This window comes from Dryobates pubescens, chromosome Z (assembly GCF_014839835.1).
Source record: "Dryobates pubescens isolate bDryPub1 chromosome Z, bDryPub1.pri, whole genome shotgun sequence".
Lineage (NCBI taxonomy): Eukaryota > Metazoa > Chordata > Aves > Piciformes > Picidae > Dryobates > Dryobates pubescens.
This window is the reverse complement of record NC_071657.1, coordinates 65,276,247-65,303,642: the sequence shown is the minus strand read 5'-3', so window position 1 is coordinate 65,303,642 and position 27,396 is coordinate 65,276,247. Positions and strand designations below refer to the sequence as shown.

The 27,396-nt window shown below is 45.7% G+C and overlaps 1 protein-coding gene across 1 annotated transcript in view; it reads left to right on the top strand.

Annotated features, from left to right (window-relative positions):
* The window catches only part of LOXHD1 (lipoxygenase homology PLAT domains 1), a 196,361-nt gene that overhangs the window by 125,340 nt on the left and 43,625 nt on the right, over nucleotides 1-27,396 (top strand). The window contains exons 32-34 of the mRNA XM_054177788.1: nucleotides 5,379-5,564; nucleotides 9,604-9,731; nucleotides 16,150-16,267. Of these exons, the coding sequence (XP_054033763.1) occupies nucleotides 5,379-5,564; nucleotides 9,604-9,731; nucleotides 16,150-16,267 (432 nt within the window). The remainder of the gene's footprint in view (nucleotides 1-5,378; nucleotides 5,565-9,603; nucleotides 9,732-16,149; nucleotides 16,268-27,396) is intronic.

Genomic DNA, 27,396 nt, shown 5'->3' with positions numbered 1-27,396 from the left:
AGTCCCTGCCCATGGCAGCGGGGTTGGAACTAGATGATCCTTGAGGTCCCTTCCAACCCTAACAATTCTGATTCTATGATTCTGTGTCTCAGTTTTGTCCCCTCTCTGTCACTGTTTTTGCTTAGTCAAGCCCTGTTAATGATAGATGCAGCAATGTTTACCAGTCCTCTCTCTTTTTCCCAGTCCTTTTCCTAGTTGAGCTTTACAACTATTCCAGCCTAGTTTCACCATGGTGCCTTCATTGAGAAACACATCTTGTATAATTTTCTAGCTAAACATGAAAATTATTTTTTACAGTTCGGAGGACCCAGGCTTAGAGAAGAAAATTGATCATGATTCACAGGTGACACAGACAAATATGTTTCAGTGCAGGAGCTTTAGTTTGTTTGTTTGTTTGTTTTCTGATGTGTCTCAAGGAGACAGGATTTGCATAGACTTTCCATCATTGAGCTTAAACTTCACATGAATCTTCAGTGAGTTTGTGCACATCATTCTTGTTTCACGTGGCAGTTCTGTCTCCTGGAAGCCTACTCCAGCCCTCAAGAGTTGAAACCATGACATCTGAAGAATTCAAGAGCCTACTGAATTTTGGTTTTGCCCCATGCTCTGCATTGCAGTAAACCTACCTGCTGGTGTGCAGGCTTGTGTATTCAGAAAGAGATGAGTTAAAGAAATATGAAGAGAGAAATCCTAATTAATTTTAAAAGTCTTTGCAGTTGTTTGTCCTGCTGTAGCAGCTGATAAACTGAAGCATTCCCATTATCCTTCATTCAGACAATGGATTCCGGCACCTTGAGAAGTCCCCCTGCTAGATCTGAGTTTATTATCAAGCCATTTACTTAATGCACTCCAAGTGGCTGGTTATTTTTAGTGGCACTCCTTATCTAGCACATCTCTAGGTCAAAATTTAAAAGTGAAGGAAGTGCATAAATCCTTTTCTTCCAGACTGTGTGCACAGGGAAACAGCCATGGGCTAGGATATAGAAGGAGGAAAACACCCCTCCATATCAAAGAGGCAGAAAGAGCAGGCTGAAGAAAAGCAAAAAGGGTCACTGCAAAAGAAACAGTGAGAAGGGTAAGGAATGGGAAGAGAACAGGAGAAAAGAGAAGAAAACACTTGGAAATGGACTAAGGAAAAGAAATAATTTGAAAAGGATTGCAAATGGGGAAGGTTGCAAATTATATGCAGAGTTAGAAAAAGAAACAATATACAACTTTCAAGCTGGGTGATGTTCTTCTGCAGTCTGTCACCCCATCACCAGTGATATCACCAGACTGCTTCCTCACCTCTTGCTCATTTTCCCCTTTTAGTTTGTAGCCCCTGAGCTCGTGGCTGGGGGAGCCAACTGCTCCTAGCCTTCTGTCTTCTTTCATGTAGTGCCCTTAGCCTGGAAGGCCTCTCGTTGATCCATGTCCCAGCAATGACATTGATGTGCCAGTCTGCCACAGTTTCCATGGAATCAGTCCATATTTTCCTTGTTGAAAATTGCAGTGTTCAGGGACAGTGCATAAAATTGCTAGTTATCTGCTTGGGGAAAATATGGAACAGTTTGTTCCCAGATTTGGCATTTGGCTGCTTCAGGAAGAAGGCAAGAAGGGCTGAATATGAGTTACCATGTGAATATAGCACAGCATGGGGATTAAGTTTTCAGAAACCCTCTGCATAACCCAGGAAGCACGCTGCAGGATCTAGTAAGATGGTAAGATTTGCAGGGTGATGCCACTTCTAGCTTGGTATTACTCTCCTGCTGCAAATATACTCTAGTGAAGGCAGAAACTGTGAAACATGAAGTAATTTGAAAGGAGAGCATTTATACCTGTCTTGTAAGCCTGCAGGTATCATATTTATCACTGGTGCACTTTAACAGACACATTGGCATGACAATAAATAACATTAATTATTTGGTATAGGCACTTTATACTGTGTTCCTAAAAAACAGTTTTAATGTCCCTTCTCCTAATGAGTGAAAGTATCTCTGTTTCTAGACTGTGCTTGCTGCTGAGCCACAAAAGTCCTACACTTGCTTACATTTCTAAACCACTTCTGGTTTGGAGCCTTTCTTCATCATGAGAACATGAGTAAAGGCAAGGACATACAGTGTTCCAAGTTCTTAGGTCTCTGCAGTGTTCTCTGCACCTTCCAGAATAAGCCAAAAATTCCATCTTTTCCTTTTATCTACCACTCAGATTCTCTCCCATTTTCATCTTGTTGTTGCCTTTAGCTTCTATGTGACTGTCAGCTGCTCAGTGCAAATCATCCGTCTTAGTCTTGGTGATGTGAAGTACTCAACAGTCCCTGAAGGACAGGCTGAATGAGTTACAGAGGTTTTCAAACAGCCCAAAGATCTACCTGCCTTTAAAATTCTATCATTCTAATTTAGTTCAAACATCTCAGCCCCCAAAACTTGTGATCCTGCTGTACATGTCTGGGCTACACTGCTGGCATGGCCATGGCTTTGGATCATTCACTGTATCGATGTGGACTAAAGATCTGCTTGGAACTGGAAGAGAGATCCTGGTGCTTTGCTCTAAAAAACCAACCATAGGGAAGACTCAACACTGGATGAATTTATCCCAGATTTTACAGCATTGCTTTTGAGGCCCTTAGAAACCTTCTTGTGTGCAGGTTCTCCAAGGTAGCTGAATATGCAGGGTGCTTTCTTCCTGCCCATGACAGTTAAAGTTTGCTGTGAAAATCTGGTACATTGCTAGCAATGTCTTGGAATGAAGCTTTAGGAGGAGGCTGTAATGATCCCAAAAGACCAGGAGACTTTAATGGTATTGCTAGAATTTTCCCTCTGGCTACTTCTGCCTGCTTCAGAGCCCTTGCCCTGAACTTTTCCCACCTCCTCATCCATGCTATTCTGCAACAGGTCTCAAGGGGCTCTGTGCAGACTCTCAGAGGGACTTTGGGTTTGGAGAAGGGCAGCCAAGATGGCAGAGAGAGAATGGGAAGGCAAGTGTTACATTCTCATTCACCTCACACCCCAGGAATCTGAGAATTAGTGCATCCATTGCAGACAAATTTCCCTAGTGGTTAACTGTAATTTTGTGCAGCTGCACAGACATTATTATAGGAATAATACTCTTAATAGCAGCAATGGCTTAGACACAGAAAAAAAGATCACTTGGTTGTTTTGGGTTTTTTTCGGTGGGGAGGAAAGACACCACAGATAAATCACTCTAGATGAATCCATTATTAAAAAATATTTTCTGAGCAACTCTAAATATTCTTAATAAGTTTTAAAAAAATTAAAAATAACTTTGAAAAAAGGGAGAGAGCTGAGGACCTAATTTTCCTAGTAAAGACACAAACAACGCTTGCTCTGAAAATAATGAACTGTAGGTAGCTCTTTTATTCAGCCTTTTATGAACAGATAGCTCATTGGAATGACTTGCTGACTGGGTTTTGCAAGCAGCTGCAGTACAGAATTTTGCTTGTAAGCCTGCCCCAGGATGAATTGCTCACGTTCCATGAGAGGGATACGTGCAGTGTCTTGGAGGAGTCTGCACCGTCAGCATCTTCTTGCTGTTGATATACCTGTAGGAGCATTGACTGTTGCTCTTTGTGACCCTCACCAGACAGATTCAGTTGGACTTTGGTTTTCCTAACTTACTCCCTGCACACTCTGGACAGCATCTCTATATTTCTCCAGGTCCTCTGTCTCTACTACCACTTCTAGTGTTCTTCCTTTTCCCATTTAAGTCTTGTCAGGAGTCCCTTGTTGATCCATGAAGAGAAGAGAAGAGAAGAGAAGAGAAGAGAAGAGAAGAGAAGAGAAGAGAAGAGAAGAGAAGAGAAGAGAAGAGAAGAGAAGAGAAGAGAAGAGAAGAGAAGAGAAGAGAAGAGAAGAGAAGAGAAGAGAAGAGAAGAGAGAAGAGAAGAGAAGAGAAGAGAAGAGAAGAGAAGAGAAGAGAAGAGAAGAGAAGAGAAGAGAAGAGAAGAGAAGAGAAGAGAAGAGAAGAGAAGAGAAGAGAAGAGAAGAGAAGAGAAGAGAAGAGAAGAGAAGAGTAGGGAGGACAATAGTGCCCACTGCAGGCTTGAACTCACAAGCTTCCCATTAAGGGTCTTATGTGCTACCAACTGAGCCACACCACAGACCCAAAAAAGATGGTGTCGACCACGTGGAAGCTACAGGAGCACCCATACAGTATTCAGTATCACCAAGGTTGGAAGAGACCTCAAAGATCATCAAGTCCAACCTGTCACCACAGGATAGGATAGGATAGGATAGGATAGGATAGGATAGGATAGGATAGGATAGGATAGGATAGGATAGGATAGGATAGGATAGAATAAACCAGGTTGGAAGAGACCTTTGAGATCAGTGAGTCCAACCAATCACCCAGCACCATCTAAGCAACTAAACTATGGCACCAAGTGCCTCATCCAGGCTCTTCCTAAACACCTCCAGTGGTGACTCCACCACCTCCCTGGGCAGCACATTCCAATGGCCAATCTCTCTCTCTATGAAGAATTTCCTCCTAGCATCCAGCCTGAACCTCCCCTGGCACAGCTTGAGACTGTGTCCTCTTGTTCTGGTGCTGGGTGCCTGGGAGAAGAGACCAACCCACAGCTGGCTACAACCTCCCTTCAGGGAGTTGGAGATAGCAAGAAGGTCTCCCCTGAGCCTCCTCTTCTCCAGGCTAGAAGCATGTACACTTCCTGCCATTTTTTGTGACTCCCTGCTCTGGACCATTCTTCAGCTTGGAGGAGGGGGTCCATGACAATCAAACAGCTACAGATGTAAGCTCTATCTCTTGGCTCCTATAGAAATATGCAGGTTTTGCAATTTAAGGATATGGGAAGCAGAGAGACAGCCTGATATATATGTATTTGACTTAGATGTGGTTTTGTGAGGGAGCAAGTACTTGAATAATGCATGTGGGTGTTCGCCTAGTTGTGTCTTTCATCTTGACTATGAAGCTTTGAACAGTCACTTCCAAGCATTGCTATAGCACTGGAAAAAGCTGAAAAGGTGGTGAAACGTGTCTGCAAAGATCAACAAACTAGCATGTAGAGGTCATTGGGGCAGAGGTATGGTAGCAAGAGGGGATGTATTTTCATGTAGGTCAGTGTACTTTGCCTATGTTATGCTCCTTTTTGCTTACTTGAAGATGGGGACTGTCTTCCTTCATGCTCTGTAGCAGATGGCCTGATCTTACTTGCCCACATGAGTTACCATGTTCTTTAATGTCATGTCTGTTGGGCAGCAGCAATACAAATTGCTTCACAGCTTCTTCCATTCCACTGTGGAAGTGGGTTTGCTTTGACTGTGTGTAGTCAACACTCTTAGTCCTTCAACACTGGTTAAAACACCCAGTGATGGCCTCTTCGCCAGAGAAACCCCCCTTAACTAGCAGCTGTGTTTTCACAGGTGGGGCATGATGGTGCTACCCCTGAGAGCTGCTGGATGCTGGAAGAGCTCAACATCATCGTGCCAACAAAAGGTGTCATGTATAACTTTGTCTGTAAGTGCTGGCTGGCCAGAGACAAAGGTGATGGTCTCACGTCACGAATCCTCAACATCCTGGATGCAGACTGCGTTAATGTTGGTCTCAAGGTAGGCTCTAGGCTCATCTTGTATCTTTAGCTGTTGCATAGGCCTGTGCTGATACTGGTTGTCCATCAGCTTTTCTCACGCTCCAACTTCTGTATGTGGTTTATTCACAGAGGGTTTCTTTGTTGTTGCTTCAGCGAAGTCATTAGTGAGGCCTTAGCCTCACTAGCACTGAGAGCACTGTGTAATAATGCTGGCTGGATGCAGCCACGGTGCAGGCAGAAGGACAGAGCAGGTAGGACAGTTCAGCAGCACGTCTTCATTTTGTCACCACACCTGGTACCTGTGGAGTGGGGTAGCTGCAATATTGACATCTTGGTGTAATCTATCATGCTATCTTTGAGGAGATAGTTCTAAGCAAATCAGAGTAGTGGAGGCATTTTAACCTCTGTATAGAGTGACTATACATCAGGGTTCCTAGTACAGTATAGAGACACTGAATTCATTTGAAAAGTAGGAATAATTGCAAGTTGTTGACACATGTAGCTATTTATCTGCTTGATCTTTGAAATGAATCATAGAATCATAGAATCAATAAGATTGGAAAAGACCTCAAAGATCATCAACTCCAACCTGTCACCCAACACCTACTGACTACTAAACCATGGCACCAAGTGCCACGTCCAATCCCCTCTTGAACACCTCCAGGGATGGTGACTCCACCACCTCCCTGGGCAGCACATTCCAATGGCTAACAACTCTCTCTGGGAAGAACTTTCTCCTCACCTCCAGCCTAAACTTCCCCTGGCACAGCTTGAGACTGTGTCCTCTTGTTCTGGTGCTGATTGCCTGGGAGAAGAGACCAACCCCCTCCTGGCTACAACCTCCCTTCAGGTAGCTGTAGACAGCAAGAAGGTCTCCCCTGAGCCTCCTCTTCTCCAGGCTAAGCAACCCCAGCTCCCTCAGCCTCTCCTCACAGGGCTGTGCTCCAGACCCCTCCCCAGCTTTGTTGCCCTTCTCTGGACACCTTCCAGCCACTCAACATCTTCCCTAACCTGAGGGGCCCAGAACTGGACACAGGACTCGAGGTGTGGCCTAACCAGTGCTGAGTATAAGGCAGAATTACCTCCCTGCTCCTGCTGGCCACACTATTCCTGATGCAGGCCAGGATGCCATTGGCCTTCTTGGCCACCTGGGCACACTGCAGGCTCATGTTCAGCCTACTCTCAACCAGTACCCCCAGGGGCTGACAGTTTGGCCAGGAGTTTGCTGTGGGGGACGGTGTCAAAGGCCTTGCTGCAGTCCAGGCAGACTGCATCCACAGCCTGTCCCACATCCACCAGGCAGTCACCTGGGCATAGAAAGAGATCCATGCTGGCTGGGCCTGCTCCCTTGGCCATCCTTCACGTATGCAGTGAATGAATGAGCAAAGTTGCATTGAGGAATGAAAATAAATCCTATGTAGTCTTTTCATCCATAAAGATGAAACTTGTAGTAATCTGTGTGCCACATTTCAACCAGCCACAAATGGGAAGTAGCAGTCTGGGTGAGTGGGACAGTAGCACTGTGTTTAATACCTGTATGGCTATTTAAAATGTGTACAAATGTGTTTCTATTTACAATGAGGCTACATTTTCATAGTACATTACTTTTGCTTTATGCAGCTCTTTATTCCCAAGATAAAGACATTCCCATGAAATATTTCTTGCTCCCCAAACACATGAAAACATAATAACATTGTCAGCATCGGAAATCCTTCAGAATGTGAAGGATTGAAAACACTCAGCACGGGTTTCAGTGGTAGAATGGACCTAAGAAGGAAAGAAAACTTCTCTCAGACTGAGCAGCAATGTTAAAACCTCTCTTAAACATTTCCCATCACTTGTATAACCCCCTGGATGAGGCTCCAAAACTCCAATCTGTGAGCTGATGGCTTGCCTGTAGATTGAAGCAGATGTTAATGAAAACTTATGTTCAGCCTTCTTTTAAAAGCCCAATCCTGAATATTTAATTTCATAAGTATGCCAAATATAGACACATCTAACTACTTTTTTTCTTTTTCCCCCTATGATGTTGTCCAGAAACCTGCTGAAAGGTTTGAGAGAAATCAGGAGAGATGCTTGAGACATGAAATCAGAAGTGTGCATTTGACTTTCTAATCAGTTTCCTGGTTGAGGGAATTTGGGACTGTTCACTTATAAATAGCTGCAGTTAGAACCTGAGTTTAATTTATTTTTTTTTTATAGCTCAAAGAAGACTAATATGTTTAATATCTCTGGCAAGGTCAATTCTTTTTTGTTGTGCTTCTGCTTGGTTCTTGCAAAGCCACACACACCTACTGCAATTTAATTTTCCTCTTGGCTTGATATTCCCTGCTTGTGCTGTAAGTTGAATATTTGCATTCCCATACAGAGCAAAATGCTCACCATAGTCAGTATCCACCAAAGTCATTATAATGCACTGGGGAAGGAGCTTTCCTTCTTTTGTCTGTAGCAAATGTGATGCTCTGCTGTGAATGTGTGTGGAGGAATATGTGACAGACCAATTGCTCAGGACTGAACAAACATAGAGGACACAGTCTCAAGCTGCGCCAGGGGAGGTTTAGGCTGGGTGTTAGGAAGAAGTTCTTCCCAGAAAGGGAGATTGGCCATTGGGATGTGCTGCCCAGGGAGGTGGTGGAGGTGTCTAGAAAGAGACTGGGTGGGTGCTTGGTGCCATGATTTAGTTGATCAGATGGTGTTGAGTGATAGGTTGGACTTGATGATCTGAATGGTCTCTTCCAACCTGGTTAATCCTATTCTATTCTATTCTAGTCTATTCTAGTCTATTCTAGTCTATTCTATTCTATTCTATTCTATAAAGCAACTCTTCTACAGTGTGATTCCTTTGCAATTGTGGCAATTGTAATTCAGGCCAACAAAACTTTCTTAGAAATACACTGTATGTATTATATCTTGTTGGGACTGTTTACTTACGTTCTTCCACCTCTTAAATCCTGAGGTCTTCTTAGTATAGGTATGATGGTGGTGAATGGTACCACATCCAGCTGGAGGCCAGTTACTAGCAGTGTCCACCAAGGATCAGTGCTGGCCCCCATCCCATTCAATATCTTTATTGATGATCTGGATGAGGGGATTGAGTCCATCTTCAGCAAATTTGTGGATGACAGCAAGCTGGGAGCAGGTGTTGATCAATTAGAGGGTAGGAGAGCTCTGCAGAGGCACCTTGCCAGGATGGACAGATGGGCAGAATCCAAAAGGATGGCATTCAACAAGTCCAAGTGCCAGGTGCTGCACTTTGGTCACAACAACCCCATGCAGAGCTACAGGCTGGGGTCAGAGTGGCTGAGAGCAGCCAGGCAGAAAGGGACCTGGGGGTACTGGTTGAGAGTAGGCTGAACATGAGCCTGCAGTGTGCCCAGGTGGCCAAGAAGGCCAATGGCATCCTGGCCTGCATCAGGAACAGTGTGGCCAGCAGCAGCAGGAAAGTCATTCTGCCCTGTGCTCAGCACTGGTTAGGCCACACCTCGAGTCCTGTGTCCAGTTCTGGGCCCCTCAGTTTAGGAAAGATGTTGAGTGGCTGGAAGGTGTCCAGAGAAGGACAACAAAGCTGGGGAGGGGTCTGGAGCACAGCCCTGTGAGGAGAGGCTGAGGGAGCTGGGGTTGCTTAGCCTGGAGAAGAGGAGGCTCAGGGGAGACCTTCTTGCTGTCTACAGCTACCTGAAGGGAGGTTGTAGCCAGGAGGGGGTTGGTCTCTTCTCCCAGGCAATCAGCACCAGAACAAGAGGACACAGTCTCAAGCTGTGCCAGGGGAAGTTTAGGCTGGAGGTGAGGAAGAAGTGCTTCCTGGAAAAAGAAAGTTCTTCCCAGAGATAGTTTTTAGCCATTGGAATGTGCTGCCCAGGGAGGTGGTGGAGTCACCATCCCTGGAGGTGTTCAAGAGGGGATTGGATGTGGCACTTGGTGCCATGGTCTAGTCATGAGGTCTGTGGAGACAGGTTGGAGTTGATGATCTTTGAGGTCTCTTCCAACCTTAGTGATTATGTGATTCTGTGAAGGGCAGCTGCTCAAATAAGAACCTTCTTGTTTCAAATCCTCTCCAGGTCCTCTATGAAGTCACAGTTGTGACTGGAGACATCGAAAGTGGTGGTACCGATGCCAGTATTTTCATGACAGTCTTTGGATCCAATGGGAACACTGAGGAGATGCTGCTGGAAAAGAATGGAGACAGGTACTCTGTAACTTTTGTTGCTTAGAAGTGGAGTGATAACAGTTCCAAGCATGAAGTAGCACTTGGGCCTTCGAGCATGCTCCCACTGAGCAGTCCCACTGACTTTATATATAGACTCAGAAGTGGGCCCCTTGGAAGTGTTACTGGAAAGTATTTAGCAAAACATAAGAAAGGAGAGCACCATGTAGCCAGGGAATCCATTCTTTGCCATTTGTGGAATTTTCATTTAACCTGTTCCTCACTGGCTTTAGAGATAAGCATTGTACACCCAAGTATGGATGGTGAATTACTGCACTGGCTCCAAGGGGAACTGTGGACATTGCCTGAAACTACAGGTACAAAACCTTTTGTGGGAAAATGGTAAATTTACTTTAAACATTTTTCAGTGGGAATAAATGAATAACTGCATAATGAAAGACAAACCAACACACATACACCTGCCTTGGGAATTGCCTGTGATGGGAAGATGGAAAAGAGGAGGCTCAGGGGAAGCCTTCTTGCTGTCTACAACTCCCCGAAGGGAGGTTGTAGCCAGGTGGAGCTTGGTCTCTTCTCCCAGGCAACCATTACCAGAACAAGAAGACACAGTCTCAAGCTGTGTCAGGGGATGTTTAGGCTGGAGGTGAGGAGAAAGTTCTTCACAGAGAGAGTTGTTGGCCATTGGAATGTGCTGTCCAGGGAGGTGGTGGAGTCACCATCCCTGGAGGTGTTCAAGAGGGGACTGGATGTGGCACTTGGTGCCATGGTTTTCATGAGGTGTTGGGTGACTGGTTGGACTTGATCATCTTTTCCAACCTTATCAATTCTATGATTCTATGATGTGATTTGGAGTATGAAGATGGATTGCTTCATGAAAAGCTGAGCATGAGTCAGCAATGTGTGCTCACAGCCCAGAAGGCCAATTGCATCCTGGGCTTCATCTAAAGCAGCGTGGCCAGCAAATCAAGGGACATGGTTCTTCACCTCTACTCAGCTCTAGTGAGACCTCAGCTGCAGTATTGTGTTCAGCTCTGGCTCCCTCAGCTGCAGTATTGTGTTCAGCTCTGGCTCTCTCAACATAAGAAAGACATGAATCTTTTGGTTGTGAGGAGGGCCACACAAAAATCACCAAAAGCCTGTCACATCTTCCCTGTGAAGAGAGGCTGAGAGAGCTGGAATTGTTCAGCCTGCCAAAGATGAGGCTTCTAGACACCTTTATATTGGCCTTTCGATACTTAAAGGAGGCCTATAGGAAAGGTGGGAACAGTCTTTTTAACACAGCCTGTTGTGATAGCAAAATAAATGTTTTTAACTGAAAGAGGGGAGGTTGAGATTAAATATAAGGCAGAAAAATTTGATTATGAGCATGGTGGGACGTCATAACAGGCACTATCCTTGGATGTATCCAAGGCCAAACTGTCTGGGGCTTTGGGCAGCCTGGCCTGGTGAAAGTTTTCCCTGATACCAGCAGAGGGGTTCAAACCACATGATCTCTAAGATCCCTTCCAACCCAACCCATTTCTTGAATCAGTTCTATGATTCTATGAAGATGCTGACTCTTTTCTGTCTGCTCTTCCATTTGCTGAGCTGGCCAGATATAATAATAATAATAATAATAATAATAATAATAATAATAATAATAATAATAATAATAATAATAATAATAATAACAACAACAACAACAACAATAACAACAATAATAACAATAGCAATAACAATAATAATAATAACAACCAGGTTGGAAGAGACCTTCAAGATCATCGTGTCCAACCCCTCAACCAATCCAACACCACCTAAACAACTAACCCATGGCACCAAGCACCCCATCAAGTCTCCTCCTGAACACCTCTAATGATGGTGACTCCACCACCTCCCCAGGCAGCCCATTCCAATGGGCAATCACTCTCTGTAAATATGAGACAGCTTGGTCCAGAAGCCTACATGGAGTGTGATTCCAGGGCCTGAGCTAGTAAGCTGAGGGTCCTGATGAGAAATGGGCTTCTGAGCTCAGGCTCTGTGCCATGCCAATGTAACAATGAGGTTTTGGAGCCAAAGATGGCTTGTCTGCAGCTGGCACAAAAGGGGCACATGATGGTGTCTGTCTGCCCAGATGTGACATTGCAGTGCAGAGAGATGGAAATGGGCTGTGGGCTGTACAGAGTGCTGCACTGCTTGCTTTGATAGTGCTAAAAGGTGAAATCTCATGTTTTCTTCAACAGAAGCAGCTAACACTGTAACCCTAGTCTGACACCAGTGTTTCTGTAAGACAAAAAAACCACACAGACAACCAATCCATTTCCTAAGACTTTTCTTTCTAGCAGCTCCCTCAGTACAGAGTGTTGTGGCATGCTCAAGAAAGAACAAGGCACCAACCATCTTTTCGAGATAGGCTTCAATCAGGCTTAAGTTTAAGTAGCTGACTACCTCTGATTTTATTCAGCAAAGCATTTGTGAGGTGTCAGGAGGGTTGAAACTCAGCTTGCTGAGGTAATGCTGGACTCTTTCCCCAGGCTCCTGGTGATGCAGTTGCTCTGTCACAGCTTTGAGTATCATATGTGGGCTGGATAATTGAAGATAAGACTCCCTGCATAGAGGTGTTTGCTCAGGGGATGTTTTACTTGAAGCTGTCATAGCAGAGTGGGTGTCTAGGCAAGTGTGTTCAGCTAGGCTTGAAACCGTTGTGTGTTTAGTTAGTAACAAGCATGAGCCTTGTTTGCTCTGAAAAAAAATGCAGCAGAGGTGCTGCTGACTAAAATCTCTGTGAGAAACACAGCTGAGTCATGCAGAAAACCATAGCTCTTGGCCTTGCTCCCCATCCCAGAGAGACATTCAAAGTGTGGGGCAATGCACCTGGCTTAGCAGCATGTCTAGCTATTGATGATATCTCCCTTCACAGCACTTAGACAATCTCAAACTGCTCTGTCTTCCATTATTTTAAGTGCAAGTCAGTTCTTGTAGGTAGGAAAATGGACCATGACTGTACTTAAAAGTAAAGAAGACTTCACCAATGAGTAACAAAAAAATCTCTGAAAGGGACCAGGATATGTCCAGCCTCTCAAGAAAGGGAATGTAGTTTTGCTCCATGTAGCCAGGAAAGTGATATCCCTAATCTGTGTGGCCCACAAAACCCCATCACTCTTCTCCACATGGGTGGGATGGATATGAAAATGCAATAAAGGAGAGAGACACAGTTTGTATGCCATTAATTGCTTGGGTTGTCGTCTGCCAGTAGGAGACCTTCACAAGGTGTTGAACATTTGCTGAAGCTCTACAAAGAAGAATGACAAGTAAAATACAGATATTAATATCACTGGGACACTGTGCTATTCTCTGAGAATGTACTGGAACATCTCTGCTAGCTGGAGGTGCTCTGTATCACACCTCCAATTGTACAGAGCCCTTGTTATCTCATTAGCACCATCTGCAAAGGATATACATATCCCCAAATACACAAACAGCCTGTTTCCACACCACTCCCAGCTGTTAATGCAGGCATCCCAGGCTCCCATTTCATGTGGAAATCATAGAATAGTTTAGGTTGGAAAGCATCTAGTTCCAACACCTCTGGCATGGGCAGGGACACCTTCCACTAGACCAGGATGCTCAGAGCCTCCAACCTGGCTTTGAACACTTACAGAGATCATAGAGTTACAGAATTGCTAGGGTTGGAAGGGACCTCAAGGATTTTCCAGTCCCAACCCCCCTGCCAGGGGCAGGGACGCCTCACACTACAGCAGGCTGCTCACAGCCACAGCCAGCCTGGCCTTCAAACCCTCCAGGCATGAGGCTTCCACCACCTCCCTGGGCAACCTGTGCCAGGCTCTCACCACCCTCATGGGGAACAACTTCTTCCTGACATCCAATCTGAATCTACCCATTTCTAGTTTTTTCCATCCCCTCCAGTGCTATCACTCCCTGACACCCTCAAAAGTCCCTCCCCAGCTTTCTTGTAGCCCCCTGCAGATACTGGAAGGCCACAGTTAGGTGTCTTTGGATCCACAGTGTCTCTGGGCAATCTATTCCAGTGTCACCACCCTCACAGTAAAGAATTTCTTTTGTATATCTAATCCAAATCTCCACTCTCACACTTTAAAACCGTTAACTAATGTTACTACACTCCCTGATAAAATCCCTCCCCATCTTTCTTATGTGCCCCTTTTAAGTATTGAAAGGCCACAATAAGGTCACCCTAGAGCTTTCTCTTCTCCAGGATGAACATCCCCCATCACTCTCAGCCTGCTCTCATAGGGGAAGTGCTCCAACCTACTGACCACCTTTGTGGCCTCCTCTGTATCCACTCAGACCTTTGCACCAGCAGGAATGGATGGCTGAGAGCCGCTGCAATACTCCATCTGTACTGGGACCATCCAGCACCAACTGACTCACAGCAGCCTAGTGCATTACGAACTGTCTGTCTAACCTACTGCAGGTTTAAGGCAATTCTAGTTACATTACTGTTATTGCCAAAGCCTCTGGGCAATAGAAATAAATATAAGTGCAGACATGGGTAGGAAAGCTTAATGAAATCCCTTAGATAAATGCTTCAGTGTCCTGGAAAAAGAATAGCAGCAGTCAGCTTGTTTCAGTGCTTCTTCCCTTCTCAATTTTTTTCAGGCTTATGTTCATGTTCTTATAAATTAGGGATAGAAAAGACCTCTTGACTCAACCAGTTTGTCACTTTAGCATTTGCTTCCCTCTAGTATGACTTTTTGGAAGTAGCAGGTGAGAATCCACCGTATAAACTGTAAACAGGGCAGTTATTAAAGGTAAATATGATGGTTCATTTTGCTAACAAACTGCCTATCTTAATGTTGTTCAGCCTGGAAAGGGTCAGAGTGAGAAGCTTCTTTGAGGCTTTGTAGGCTGTAGTGAATATAATGACAACTTATCATAGAATCACGGGACAATTCAGGCTGGAAGAGTCACACCTTTTCCTTAAATAGAAGTGGAAGTCAATCCACCCCAGGCACAGAAGCACATTCTCATAGTGAGACAGGCTGTCTTGGTATCTGATACCACAGAAAGACAAATAACAAGAGGGAGTTTTTTAAAAGGGAAAACATAACCCTTAATAACTAGGAATGGAGTGGGACCAAAAGATCCTGTCCAGATCTCTCTGGGAGTGCAGGGAAAGCAATGCCTCGATGAAAACAGAGAGCTTGGAGCCAATCCCTGTCGCTAACATTTGCAGCTGTGCAGGCTCAGATAATGGTGTGAGGGCAACGACATCCGTGCTGCAGGGTGCAATCTGAGCAGAGGCTGGTAAAGAAATGGGTTTTCACAGCTGTAGGAGCCTGCATTGTCTATACTGTGGTAGTGCCTACAGTTTTCAGAGTTCTCCCCAAAACTCTCAGCAGATGCAGGTAACTCACTCACAAGTATAAATGAAGGAGGGACCTCAACAGTGGTCGTGGTGGTGCTTGGTAGACCCCCCCCTGGATTTTGCTGCCTGTCTATTTTGCAGGGGTTGGATTTCCATCTCCAAGCCCACAGCAGGTCTACCAGAGTATTTTGGGAGCAAAACTAGAAAATACACCTGCTCAAAAAGAGTAATATTGAGCCTGGGGCAGCACTTCCACTGGAGCAAGGCTTTCTTCCCAGCATCATTGACACTAAGAGGGAGGGCAGGTAGCTGTGGTCCTCGCTGGTGTAATATCTTCTTCAAGAAGCATATGTTAGTTACTTTCCCCTTTTTCCTGCTTTCTGTCAATTGCTATGGATGGGCAGTTCCTACACATCTTTGTGCCTATGTGCAGCAGCCAAGCACAGGATAAGACCTTTCCATATGATGTTATGCAAGTACACCCTGGTTCCTACCGAAGCCAGAGATGGTTTGCAAATACAGGTTCCTCAGATCTGGGAGAAGAGTGTGGGACAGTCAGTTTTGGCTCCTTCCTAACACAATTTGTCTGCATTTACTAAACTTAGGCATTGGGCTCTGCCTTGCAATCAGGTTGCTGTATTTAGCTGAGCTGCAGCAAATGTCTATCACTACAGCACATGCAAAGTTGTGTGCTGTGTCTTGGCAAAAGACAATTAAGCAAAATTGCTTTGCCTTCTAGCTGGGAAGGGATAAAGGGCAGGCACGTGGGCAGATGCCAGGAGGAAGGTGATGTGCAGAAACCTGACTGTGAGTCTCTATTGTTCTGGTTACAAGTGGAGCGATAATGTATGCTACAGCCTGCCTGGAACGACTCCAGGTGTCTCATATGGGCTTGGTTTTCCAGGGGAGGAGGAATCCCTCTCAGATCTGCACTGAGGTGTCCTGCCAAAAACACAGTAGCTGTTGACTGCAGGACAGGAAAGCTCAAGCCCAATAAAGTATACTCATGAACTTTGAGTCTGAGGCTGTTGTCAGGGTGCAAGTTGCAGCACGGATCAAGAGGCAAATGCACTTGAAAGCAGCAGTGACACCTCCATGGTCTTTCAATCCCTCCAGGTTTGAGAGAGGCCAAGAAGACAGTTTCATTATGGAGATAGCTGATATTGCACCCCTCAGGAAGATGAGGATCCGGACAGATGGGAAGGGGGCCCGCCCTCACTGGTTCCTGGAAAGGGTAATGCTCTTACCTCGTGTGTCTTTTGCAAGCTGCTTGTGCCAGAGTCTCCCAGCCTTTAAGAAAGAGATTTTAATAATTTTCTACATTTCCCCATTTGGTTTCTTGTGGATTTATTTGCTGGTTGATTCATGTGTGGGGTTTTTTGGTGGTGTTTTTACGTTGTTGTTTTGTGGTTTGGGGTTGTTACGGTTTTGGGGGAGGAGGGGGTGCTTGTTTTGGGTTTTGTGTAGTTTGGGTATTTCTGGGGGTTTTGGGTTTTGCAGAGGGTTTGTGTGTTTGCAGGGGGGGGGATTTGTTTTGGTTTGTTTGTTGGTATGGTTTTTTTCAGCAGAAACTGAGTAAAAAACAAGACAGTAAGGGCAAAATCTATGCTGTAAAGTTTCACCACACTCTCAGCTGTTAGATTTCACTCTCCCTCCCTGCAAAAGACCCTTGGATTGCTACCCAGGGCACTTGCAGTATTTTCTGGCCCCTGGGATACCACCTCAGCTCCTGCAGATGCCTGTTCTGCTCTGAGAGTAGAGCTTCCACTGCCAGGCAGGGATAGCCAGTGTGAGCCTGGGCTGGGTAGGGCATTCCCAAATAATCCATACTTGCAGGTAAAGCATCCTGTTTCTTCCCTTCCCTTCTACTTCCAGCACACAAGTAGATTTATTTCTTTTCTTGATCACTGAAATGAGGTATTCTTTTCTTCTTGTGTTTTGAACACAACATGCAAAATGGCTCCCACTGCTTCTTTCAGCTGTATTTTTATCTTGTGTCCTGCCTTGAACAAATGCACAGAGCTTTCCTTAATGTGCTCTACCAAACCATCAGTTTGAAAAGATCTTGTAAAGATCAGTTAAATTTGGGCAGCTCAATGTAGTTTGCTTGTATGGGTCTCTGTAACTGTATTTCTAGGACATAGATGGAATGATGTGCTGATTCCACATCATCAGTTGTCGTCCTCCTCTTTAAAGGAGGAAGACATAACTGACATGTTTATCCAGCATGTTTTTTTCTGGAGTAGACATCCCTGTATCTTAGGGTTTTTATCAAGAATAGTTTAAGATTCAGTAGCTTAACCAATGGTCAGGAAGAACAACACACTATTTTTTTAACTGGGTCCTTAAACCATTACAAATACTCTGAAGCTCTTAATATCACAGTATCACAGTATGACCAAGGTTGGAAGAGACCCCAAGGATCATCAAGTCCAACCTGTCCCAACAGACCTCACAACTAGACCATGGCACCAAGTGCCACGTCCAGTCTCCCCTTGAACACCTCCAGGGACGGTGACTCCACCACCTCCCTGGGCAGCACATCCCAATGGCGAACGACTCGCTCAGTGAAGAACTTTCTCCTCACTTTGAGTCTAAACCTCCACTGGCACAGCTTGAGACTGTGTCCCCTTGTTCTGGTGCTGGTTGCCTGGGAGAAGAGACCAACCCCTTCCTGTCTACAACCACCTTTCAGGTAGTTGTAGAGGGCAATGAGGTCACCTCTGATCCTTCTCTTCTCCAGGCTAAACAACCCCAGCTCCCTCAGCCCCTCCTCACAGGGCTGTGCTCAAGGCCTCTCCCCAGCCTTGTTGCTCTTCTCTGGACACGTTCAAGTGTCTTGAGGTCCTTCTTAAACTGAGGGGCCCAGAGCTGGACACAGTACTCAAGGTGTGGCCTAACCAATGCAGAGTCCAGGGGCACAACGACCTCCCTGCTCCTGCTGGCCACACTATTCCTAATACAGGCCAGGATGCCATTGATAGAATAGAATAGAATAGAATAGAATAGAATAGAATAGAATAGAATAGAATAGAATAGAATAGAATAGAATAGAATTAACCAGGTTGGAAAAGACCTCAGAGATCATCCAGTCCAACCTATCACCCAACACCACCCAATCAACTAAACCATGGCACCAAGTGCCTCATCCAGGCTCTTCCTGAACACTTCCAGTGATGGTGACTCCACCATCTCCCTGGGCAGCGCATTCCAAAGGCCAATCTCTCTTGCTGGGAAGAATTTCTTCCTAACATCCAACCTGAACCTTCCCTGGCACAGCTTGAGACTGTGTCCTCTTGTTCTGGTGCTGGTTGCCTGGGAGAAAAGACCAACCCCCACCTGGCTACAACCTCCCTTCAGGGAGCTGTAGAGAACAAGAAGGTCTCCCCTGAGCCTCCTCTTCTGCAGGCTAAGCAACCCCAGCTCCCTCAGCCTCTCCCCGCAGGGCTGTGCTCCAGACCCCTCCCCAACTTTGTTGCCCTTCTCTGGACATGTTCAGGAGTCTCAATGTCCTTCTTAAACTGAGGGCCCAGAACTGGACACAGGACTCAAGGTGTGGCCTAATCAGTGCTGAGTACAGAGCAGAATGACTTCCCTGCTCCTGCTGGCCACCTTTTCTTCCTTTTCCCACAAACAATGTGTTTATGTACAGTAGTCCCAGCTGGCCACCAGTTTCCAGTGAAGATCTACACCTCTATTAGCATGGGCTCAAAAGTATTTCTATTGTGCAGTAACATTTCTACTTGAGCACTGCTGCCTCTTTTTTCTCAGCAACTCTTGTTCAGCCTTCCAATGCATTAGACCTCCAGCATATATCTTCTGGATAGATGCCACAGACACATATTTTTTCTCTCTGTGCCTAAGGAACAGCTCAATATGATCTCTGATTTGGATCAGTCCTCTTGGTCAAATTCTCTTTGCCAGCTGCACAATACGTTTCCCTGAGTTTTATAAATCATAGTCATGGAAAATGAAATCAAATAAACCTTACTCACTAAGAGACATTCCAGATCCTGCAGTCATGAATTAGCACTAGCTCAAAGGCAAGGGACAGTGGCACCTTTAGTGGCAGGCAGCATCTCCCCACCCTCGTACTGCCAGCTCTGTACAGCTGTTCTGACACCTGAGCATGCTGGAGTGCCCCACCCAAAGCCAGGCTTTCTCAGGTAATCTGGTAAGACAGACTCTCATCTAGACCTATCCAGTGGGCCTGCAGCACTTTTATAGCTCTGCAGAAGCAACAGGTAGACTGTGCACACAACTCTCTGAGACCAGGATAACCCACAGTTTCTGTTACCCTTGGAGAAGCAGAGCGTGGAGGATGTTCCATCTCCAGGGATACATGGAGAATGTTATTTATTAGTCTTATTTCCCATATTCACTGCAAAGGTAAACATAGCATTTGCATTCCCAGGCAGAGTGTGAGGAGAGGAGTGCTCTGGAAGGAGAGGAAGAATTTGTGTTCTCTGATTTGTATTCCAGCCTTGAAAACTTATGTATCCTGGTGTGACATGAAAAGTGATCTAAGCCCATTTCCATTTCTGTCAAAAGTGCATATGAAAGCTGCATAATGAAATACTTGTGGGGGTAGTGCTAAACTCTCAGACAGATGGTTCACAGTTAGTGCTAACTAGCACAGTGAAATGAGAAGCTACATTAAGCCATCAACCCCATAATTAACCATTTGTTGCTCCATTTATCGACAGGATATTCTCAGTTTTCTTGTTCTGTTAAAACAACAGCAAGTGATCTTCTTAATTCTCTCTGGTCTTTTTGTAAACTGTGTCTGGTCGTAATTTGTACTGCTTTTAATTGGTAGGAAATTGAAATGAATAAATACCAATTAAAGTGCAAGAATTATCAGTGATGTTGTACACAGCTAAAAACTGCAATTTATAAGCAAGGGAGCAGTCTTTTTGTTTTTCCTCTCTATATAAAAACACACTGAAATTCCATTCATAATCTCAGCAAAGTAATGAATTTGCTGCTGAAGATTCAAATTGCAACAAAAGTGTCTGTAAGTTTTGAATGCTGACATGTAATTTGCATGGTTTAGTTGATCAGGTTGGATGATAGGTTGGGCATGATGATCTTGGAGGTCTCTTCCAACCTGGTTTATTCTATTCTATTCTAATCCTCTATAGGGAAATATTACTGGTAGTTGCTATGCACATAAAGACATAATGAAAACTCTCCACAGCTGATATCATCACTGCTGGGAGAGACACAGAGTTTGGCTATTTTCTTCTGACCTGATGCTGAATCTCATGTTCTTCCAAATCAAGATAGAATAGAATACGATAGGATAGGATAGGATAGGATAGGATAGGATAGGATAGGATAGGATAGGATAGGATAGGATAGGATAGAACAGAACAGGATAGGATAGGATAGGATAGGATAGGATAGGATAGGATAGGATAGGATAGGATAGGATAGGATAGGATAGGATAGAACAGAACAGGACAGGATAGGATAGGATAGGATAGGATAGGATAGGATAGGATAGGATAGGATAGGATAGGATAGAACAGAACAGGACAGGATAGGATAGGATAGGATAGGATAGGATAGGATAGGATAGGATAGGATAGGATAGGATAGAATAGAATTGACCAGGTTGGAAAAGACCTTTGAGATCATCCAGTCCAACCTATCACCCAACACCATCTAATCAACTAAACCATGGCATCAAGTGCCTCAGCCAGACTCTTCCTAAACACCTCCAGTGATGGTGACTCCACCACCTCCCCGGGCAGCACATTCCAATGGCCAATCTCTCTTTCTGTGAAGAACTTCTTCCTAACATTCAGCCTAAACCTCTTGTCCTTACCCTCTTGTTCTACTATGGCATTGTTTTGTGTTTGTGAAAATCAGATCATAAAAATCACAGAGTGGTTTGGATTAGAAAAGGCCTTGAAGAGCCACGTAGTCCAACCCCACTGCAGTGAGTAAATACATCTTCAAATAGGTGGGATTGCTCAGAGCCCCTTCCAACCTAATCTGAGGATCTCCAGGAATGAGGCACCTCACAAACCTGGGCTCCTGCACCAGTGCCTCACCATCCCGTTGTATAAAAATTGTAACTTCTAATTAGGACATTTATCTAATGCAGGTTTGAAGACAGTCTCCTGGGATGTAGCTGTTTCCATAGTCCACAGGCTGATTTCACCTGCCCAGTGTCCTAGATGTGAGATAGTCATTAGTGGTGTGCCCCAGGGATCAGTACTGGGCCCCATGCTCTTTAACATCTTTATTGATGATCTGGATGAGGGCATTGAGTCCATCATCAGTAAATTTGCAGATGACACCAAGCTGGGGGCAGGAGTTGATCTGCTGGAGAGTAGAGAGGCTCTGCAGAGGGACCTTGCCAGGCTGGACAGATGGGCAGAGTCCAAGGGCAGGAGATTGAACACATCCAAGTGCCAGGTTCTGCACATTGGCCACAACAACCCCAGGCAGTGCTACAGGCTGGGGTCAGAGTGGCTGGAGAACAGCCAGGCAGAGAAGGACCTGGGGGTGCTGGTCGATGCTAGACTGAACATGATCCTGCAGTGTGCCCAGGCAGCCAAGAGGGCCAATGGCATCCTGGCCTGCATCAAGAACAGTGTGGCCAGCAGGAGCAGGGAGGTCATTCTGCCCCTGTACACTGCACTGGTTAGGCCGCACCTCGAGTACTGTGTCCAGTTCTGGGCCCCTCAGTTTAGGAAGGATGTTGAGTTGCTGGAATGAGTCCAGAGAAGGGCAACGAAGTTGGTGAGGGTTTTGGAGCACAGCCCTGTGAGGAGAGGCTGAGGGAGCTGGGGTTGCTTAGCCTGGAGAAGAGGAGGCTCAGGGGTGACCTTGCTCTCTACAACTACCTGAAGGGAGGTTGTAGACAGACGGATGTTGGTCTCTTCTCCCAGGCAGCCAGTACCAGAACAAGAGGACACAGTCTCAGGCTGCACCAGGGGAGGTTCAGGCTGGATGTTAGGAAGAAGTTCTATACAGAGAGAGTGATTGCCCATTGGAATGGGCTGCCTGGGGAGGTGGTGGAGTCGCCGTCATTGGAGGTGTTCAGGAGGAGACTTGATGGGGTGCTTGGTGCCATGGGTTAGTTGTTTGGGCGGTGTTGGATTGGTTGATGGGTTGGACGTGATGATCTTGAAGGTCTCTTCCAACCTGGTTTATTCTATGTATTCTATCTATGTATAGAAAAGCTGGAAACAAGAAAGAATGAAAGCTGTTAGAGTGAAGAAGCTGAAATTGTGGGACTGTTGCATTCTGCAGAGTTGCTTCCCTCAGAATTTTAATGTTACTTTGTGCAGTCAAAGCTAGGCAGATAAGAAGCTGCCTTAATGAAGCACTAATTGCAATGCATTCAGACATCACAAATAATCTTGAATGTGGGACTCTGTCTTTATTCAGTTCTCTTTGCTTCATACAAAGGGCATGAAGGGAAGTTGAGACAATTCATTATATCGATGAACCTGACTGATATTCTTTTGCAGCAGAGCACAACCTTTTTGTTTTATAGCCAAAGAACCTTTTTTTTTTTTTAAGTAAAGACTAATGATATGCAACAGAGCTGTGGAAACCTGCATTTGAGTCTTTAAAGATTAATTCCAAAGACTATCTATTTTGGTGTTAGTGGAGTATGAGCCCCTGTGAAGTATATTTTACACTGCAACTGCCACAAGTCTGGGTGGAAGTAAATCAAGTGGTAGAACAGAATAGAATAGAATAGAATAGAATAGAATGGAATAGAATGGAATAGAATGGAATAGAATGGAATAGAATAGAATAGAATGGAATAGAATTAACCAGGTTGGAAAAGACCTTTGAGATCATCAAGTCCAACCTACCACCCAACACCATCTAATCAACTAAACCATGGCACCAAGGGCCTCATCCAGGCTCTTCCTAAACACCTCCAATGATGGTGACTCAACCACCCCCCTGGGCAGCACATTCCAATGGCCAATCTCTCTTTCTATGAAGAATTTCTTCCTAACATCCAGCCTGAACCTCCCCTGGCACAGCTTGAGACTGTGTCCTCTTGTTCTGGTGCTGGTTGCCTGGGAGAAGAGAACAACGCCCACCTGGCTACAACCTCCCTTCAGGGAGTTGGAGAGAGCAAGAAGGTCTCCCCTGAGCCTCCTCTTCTCCAGGCTAAGCAACCCCAGCTCCCTCAGCCTCTCCTCACAGGGCTGTGCTCCAAAACCCTCACCAACTTTGTTGCCTTTCTCTGGACACCTTCCAGCATCCCAAAATCTTTCCTAAACTGAGGGGCCCAGAACTGGACACAGGACTCAAGGTGTGGCCTAACCAGTGCAGTGTACAGGGGCAGAATGACCTCCCTGCTCCTGCTGGCCACACTGTTCCTGATGCAGGCCAGGATGCCGTTGGCCTTCTTGGCCACCTGGGCACACTGCAGGCTCATGTTCAGCCTACTCTCAACCAGTACCCCCAGGTCCCTTTCTGCCTGGCTGCTCTCCAGCCACTCTGACCCTGTAGCTCTGCATGGGGGTGTTGTGGCCAATGTGTAGAACCTGGCACTTGGATGTGTTCAATCTCATGCCAAACCTTTCTGTTACAGCGTACAGCAGACATTTAATTTCAAGTTGCTGGTTTAGAGTTCCTGTCAGCTATGATATTTGCTCATATACAAAACAGATTGTCTAGCATTTTATCCACAGACACTGCTGCTGCTTTCTCATTGTGGTTTATAGGTGATCTACAGCTCAAGTAAAAGCCATGCATCATTAGTGATAAAGTTTGAACTTGAGGGCATGCAGGGTGTCCACAGTGAGGCCTCAAGAAACCTGGGCTAGTGGAAGGTGTCCCTGCCAGTGCCAGGGGAGCTGGAATTAAATAATCTTTAAGTTCTCTTCCTGTGGTGGTTTGGCCCTGGCCTGGAGGCCAGATGCCCACCAAAGCTGCTCTATCACTCCCCCTCTTAAGTGGACAGTGGGAGAGGGTAAAAAATATAAGAGAAGCCAGTAATAGGCTAGGAGCAATTTTAACAACAGTAAAAAGCAAACAGCAATTGACAGCGTGGAAGCAAAAAGCAGAGAGCTGCTGGTCTCTGCTTCCCATCAGCAGGGCAGTGGTTGGTCTCAGGCAGCAGGGCTCTCTAAGCTTGGTAGTTCCATAGGAAGAGAGATGCCATGCACAAATCCCCCACTTGCTTCTTTCACTTCATTCTTATACCCGAGCTGACCTCATATGGTATGGAAGACCTCTTTGGCCAGTCTGGGTCAGCTGGCTCAGCTGTGTCCCCTCCCAGGATCTTGCCCACCCCTCAATGTACTCTTGGGGCAGGGAAATGTTGGAAGCGCACAGCCTGGATACATATTCAACACTAGCCAAAACACTGCTGTGTTATCAACAGCACTGCAAAACACAGCACTGGGAAGATGCTCTGAGGAGATTTACCTCCAGCTCAGTCCAACCCAATACGCTTCCAATGCAAACCATTCTATGAATCTATGAATGCAGACTGAAGGGCCCTTTTTTCTGGGTTGAGAGCCCACACGAGATGCAGCCCCTCAGCTCAGTGTCAGAGACCACTGTTCCATTCATTCTCATTAGTTCCAGGGATTCTAAAAGCAATAATGTGGTAGTCAGACAAGTCAACACTAAAAAAGCTTTGAGCAAGTCAGCAGTCAAGCTTAGAAGAGCAGAGACTGGCAGCTAGGCACTAGTGGTGTTCCCCAGGGATCAGTGCTGGGCCCCATCCTGTTCAATATCTTTACTGATGATCTGAATGAGGGGTCTGAGTCCATCATCAGTTAATTTGTGCATGACAGCAAGGTGGGAGCGGGTGTTGATCTGTTAGAGGGTAGGAGAGCTCTGCAGAGGGACCTCAACAGGCTGGACAGATGGGCAGAGTCCAAGGGCAGGAGATTGAACACATCCAAGTGCCAGGCTCTGCACATTGGCCACAACAACCCCATGAAATGCTACAGGCTGGGGTCAGAGTGGCTGGAGAGCAGCCAGGCAGAGAGGGACCTGGGGTAGTGGCCAAGAAGGCCAATGGCATCCTGGCCTGGATCAGGAACAGTGTGGCCAGCAGGAGCAGGGAAGCCATTCTGCCCTGTGCTCAGCACTGATTAGGCACCCACAAACATCTCCTTGCAGGGTAATATTTTTGTGCTATTTTAGTAATTGAAAAGTCTATGCTGAGCTTTCACATCTTCTACCAAACTCTTTGGACCTCAAGCCATCTGTTTACCTGCTCCTAGCTTGGGTGGGACATGGTCCTTCCCTGGTGATCCCCATCTCCAAGCACTGACTATAGGGAGGGCAGACATGAATTGTTTTGTCTGGATGCCTGATGTTCAGGAGGTTCACACTTGGTGTCCTGGTTTGAGGTGGAACAGAAACAATTCCCTGTTCAGTGATCTTACTTTTCAGCTCAGTCTCCTAAGCAACTGAACTTCCTGAAGTTAATGGCATATATTTGCAGACCCTGCAGTGCTAACACCCAGTGTCTGTAGTTACTACCAAGTGTTGGTGTGCAGAAAGGCTCTTGCTTACACTTGTTCCTATGGAGACCAAGGTCACTCCTAAACCTTGTGTACCACACTGGAGGGTTGTAAGTGAAAGGGTTGTAGGTAAGTGAAAAGGTTGCACTTGCAGCTAGGAGCAGACAGGACAGGTGACCTGAAACTGACCAACAAGATATTCCATTCCATGTACATTATGCTCAGTATAAAGCTGAGGGATTACAAGGGCCAAGCTCACTTCTGTAGCTGACTGCTCTTCTATGATCTCAATCCATGTTTTCCTGAATCCAGTTTCTGCATCCAGCTTCTGAATCCAGTTCTTCACCACCTCTGTGACCCGTCTGGACTCTCAACTTTAGTTTTTCATATATTTGTATATATTTCATTATTTTCCTATCAATCCATTTTATTTTTATTATTACTGTTTTGTTAAAGATGTTTTGTATTGTTTTTCCAACTAATAAACCACTCTCCCTTATTCCCTTCTCTTCCCCTGTGGAAAGGGAGAGGGAATAATAGAGAGCATGTGTCTACAACTACCTGAAGGGAGCTTGTAGCCAGGTGGGGGTTGGTCTCATCTCCCAGGCACCCAGCACCAGAACAAGAGGACACAGTCTCATGCTGTGCCAGGGGAGGTTTAGGCTGGATGTTAGGAAGAAGTTCTTCATAGAGAGAGTTGTTAGCCATTGGAATGTGCTGCCCAAGGAGGTGGTGGAGTCACCATCTCTGGAGGTGTTTAGGAGGAGACTTGATGGGGTGCGTGGTTTAGTTGATTAGATGGTGTTGGGTGATAGGTTGGACTTGATGATCTCAAAAGTCTTTTCCAACCTGGTCTATTCTATTCTATTCTATTCTATTCTATTCTATTCTATTCACACTTGTGCCTGAATCTGTCCCTTCCAAAACAAAGGTGTGGCATGGGGCAGATGACACAAAGCTCCATGAGCTGTATGCCCAGCAAATCTTTCCTGGTGTCTGTAGCTTGGAGGCAGCACAGGGAGGAAATCCAAGCTGTTCACTTCATTTGTTTAGTGGTCAGTCCAACCCTAACCCTTGAAACTAGGTAGACGGCCTACTCACATTGTGACTGAACAATTACCCTGCCACGGGTTTCCTGATGCTTCCACAACCCTTGCCGTGATCTTCCCAAAGCAAACAAAGCTTGTAAAAATAATCTCTTTCTACTGTCTGCTACTCTCTAGGGCAGCAATCCAGAACAAGATAGCAGAGGCTGCTTTCTCTGTATGTGCTAATTGCTTACATGAAGCTGCATGTGGATGAAATAACTTCTCCTTCATGAAGGGCTGGGGGTGGAAAGAGAGGGTCTTTTGCTCTGGCAACATCAGCAGCCAGACCGTTTCTCCCAGACAGCATCTGGAGTGTTGGGCATGGCCTGGATATTTGTGAAAGGTCTGATCCCTGTCTGTGAGCACTCTCCAGCTGGCAACTCTAATCTCCTTCTACTTCCCACTGCTTTAATGACATTTCCTTGAGAGCTTTGCTCAGGACATTTTGCTACTAACAGTCTTGCTGTCATTCCGAGCAGGGCAGACATACAGCTGACCAAACGTTCTCCACCAACAGTTCATTCACCAAGGGAAATAAAAAAAAAAAAGGCTTTTTCAGTCAATATCAGATTATTTACAATTCAGATTTTCATGTTAGCCAAAGCCAGGTGGGGGCTGGTCTCTTCTCCCAGGCAACCAGCACCAGAGCAAGAGGACACAGTCTCAAGCTGTGCCAGGAGAGGCTTAGCCAGGAGGTTAGGAAGAAGTTCTTCCCAGAAAGAGAGATTGGCCATTGGAATGTGCTGCCCAGGGAGGTGGTGGAGTCACCATCACTGGAGGTGTTTAGGAAGAGCCTGGATGAGGCA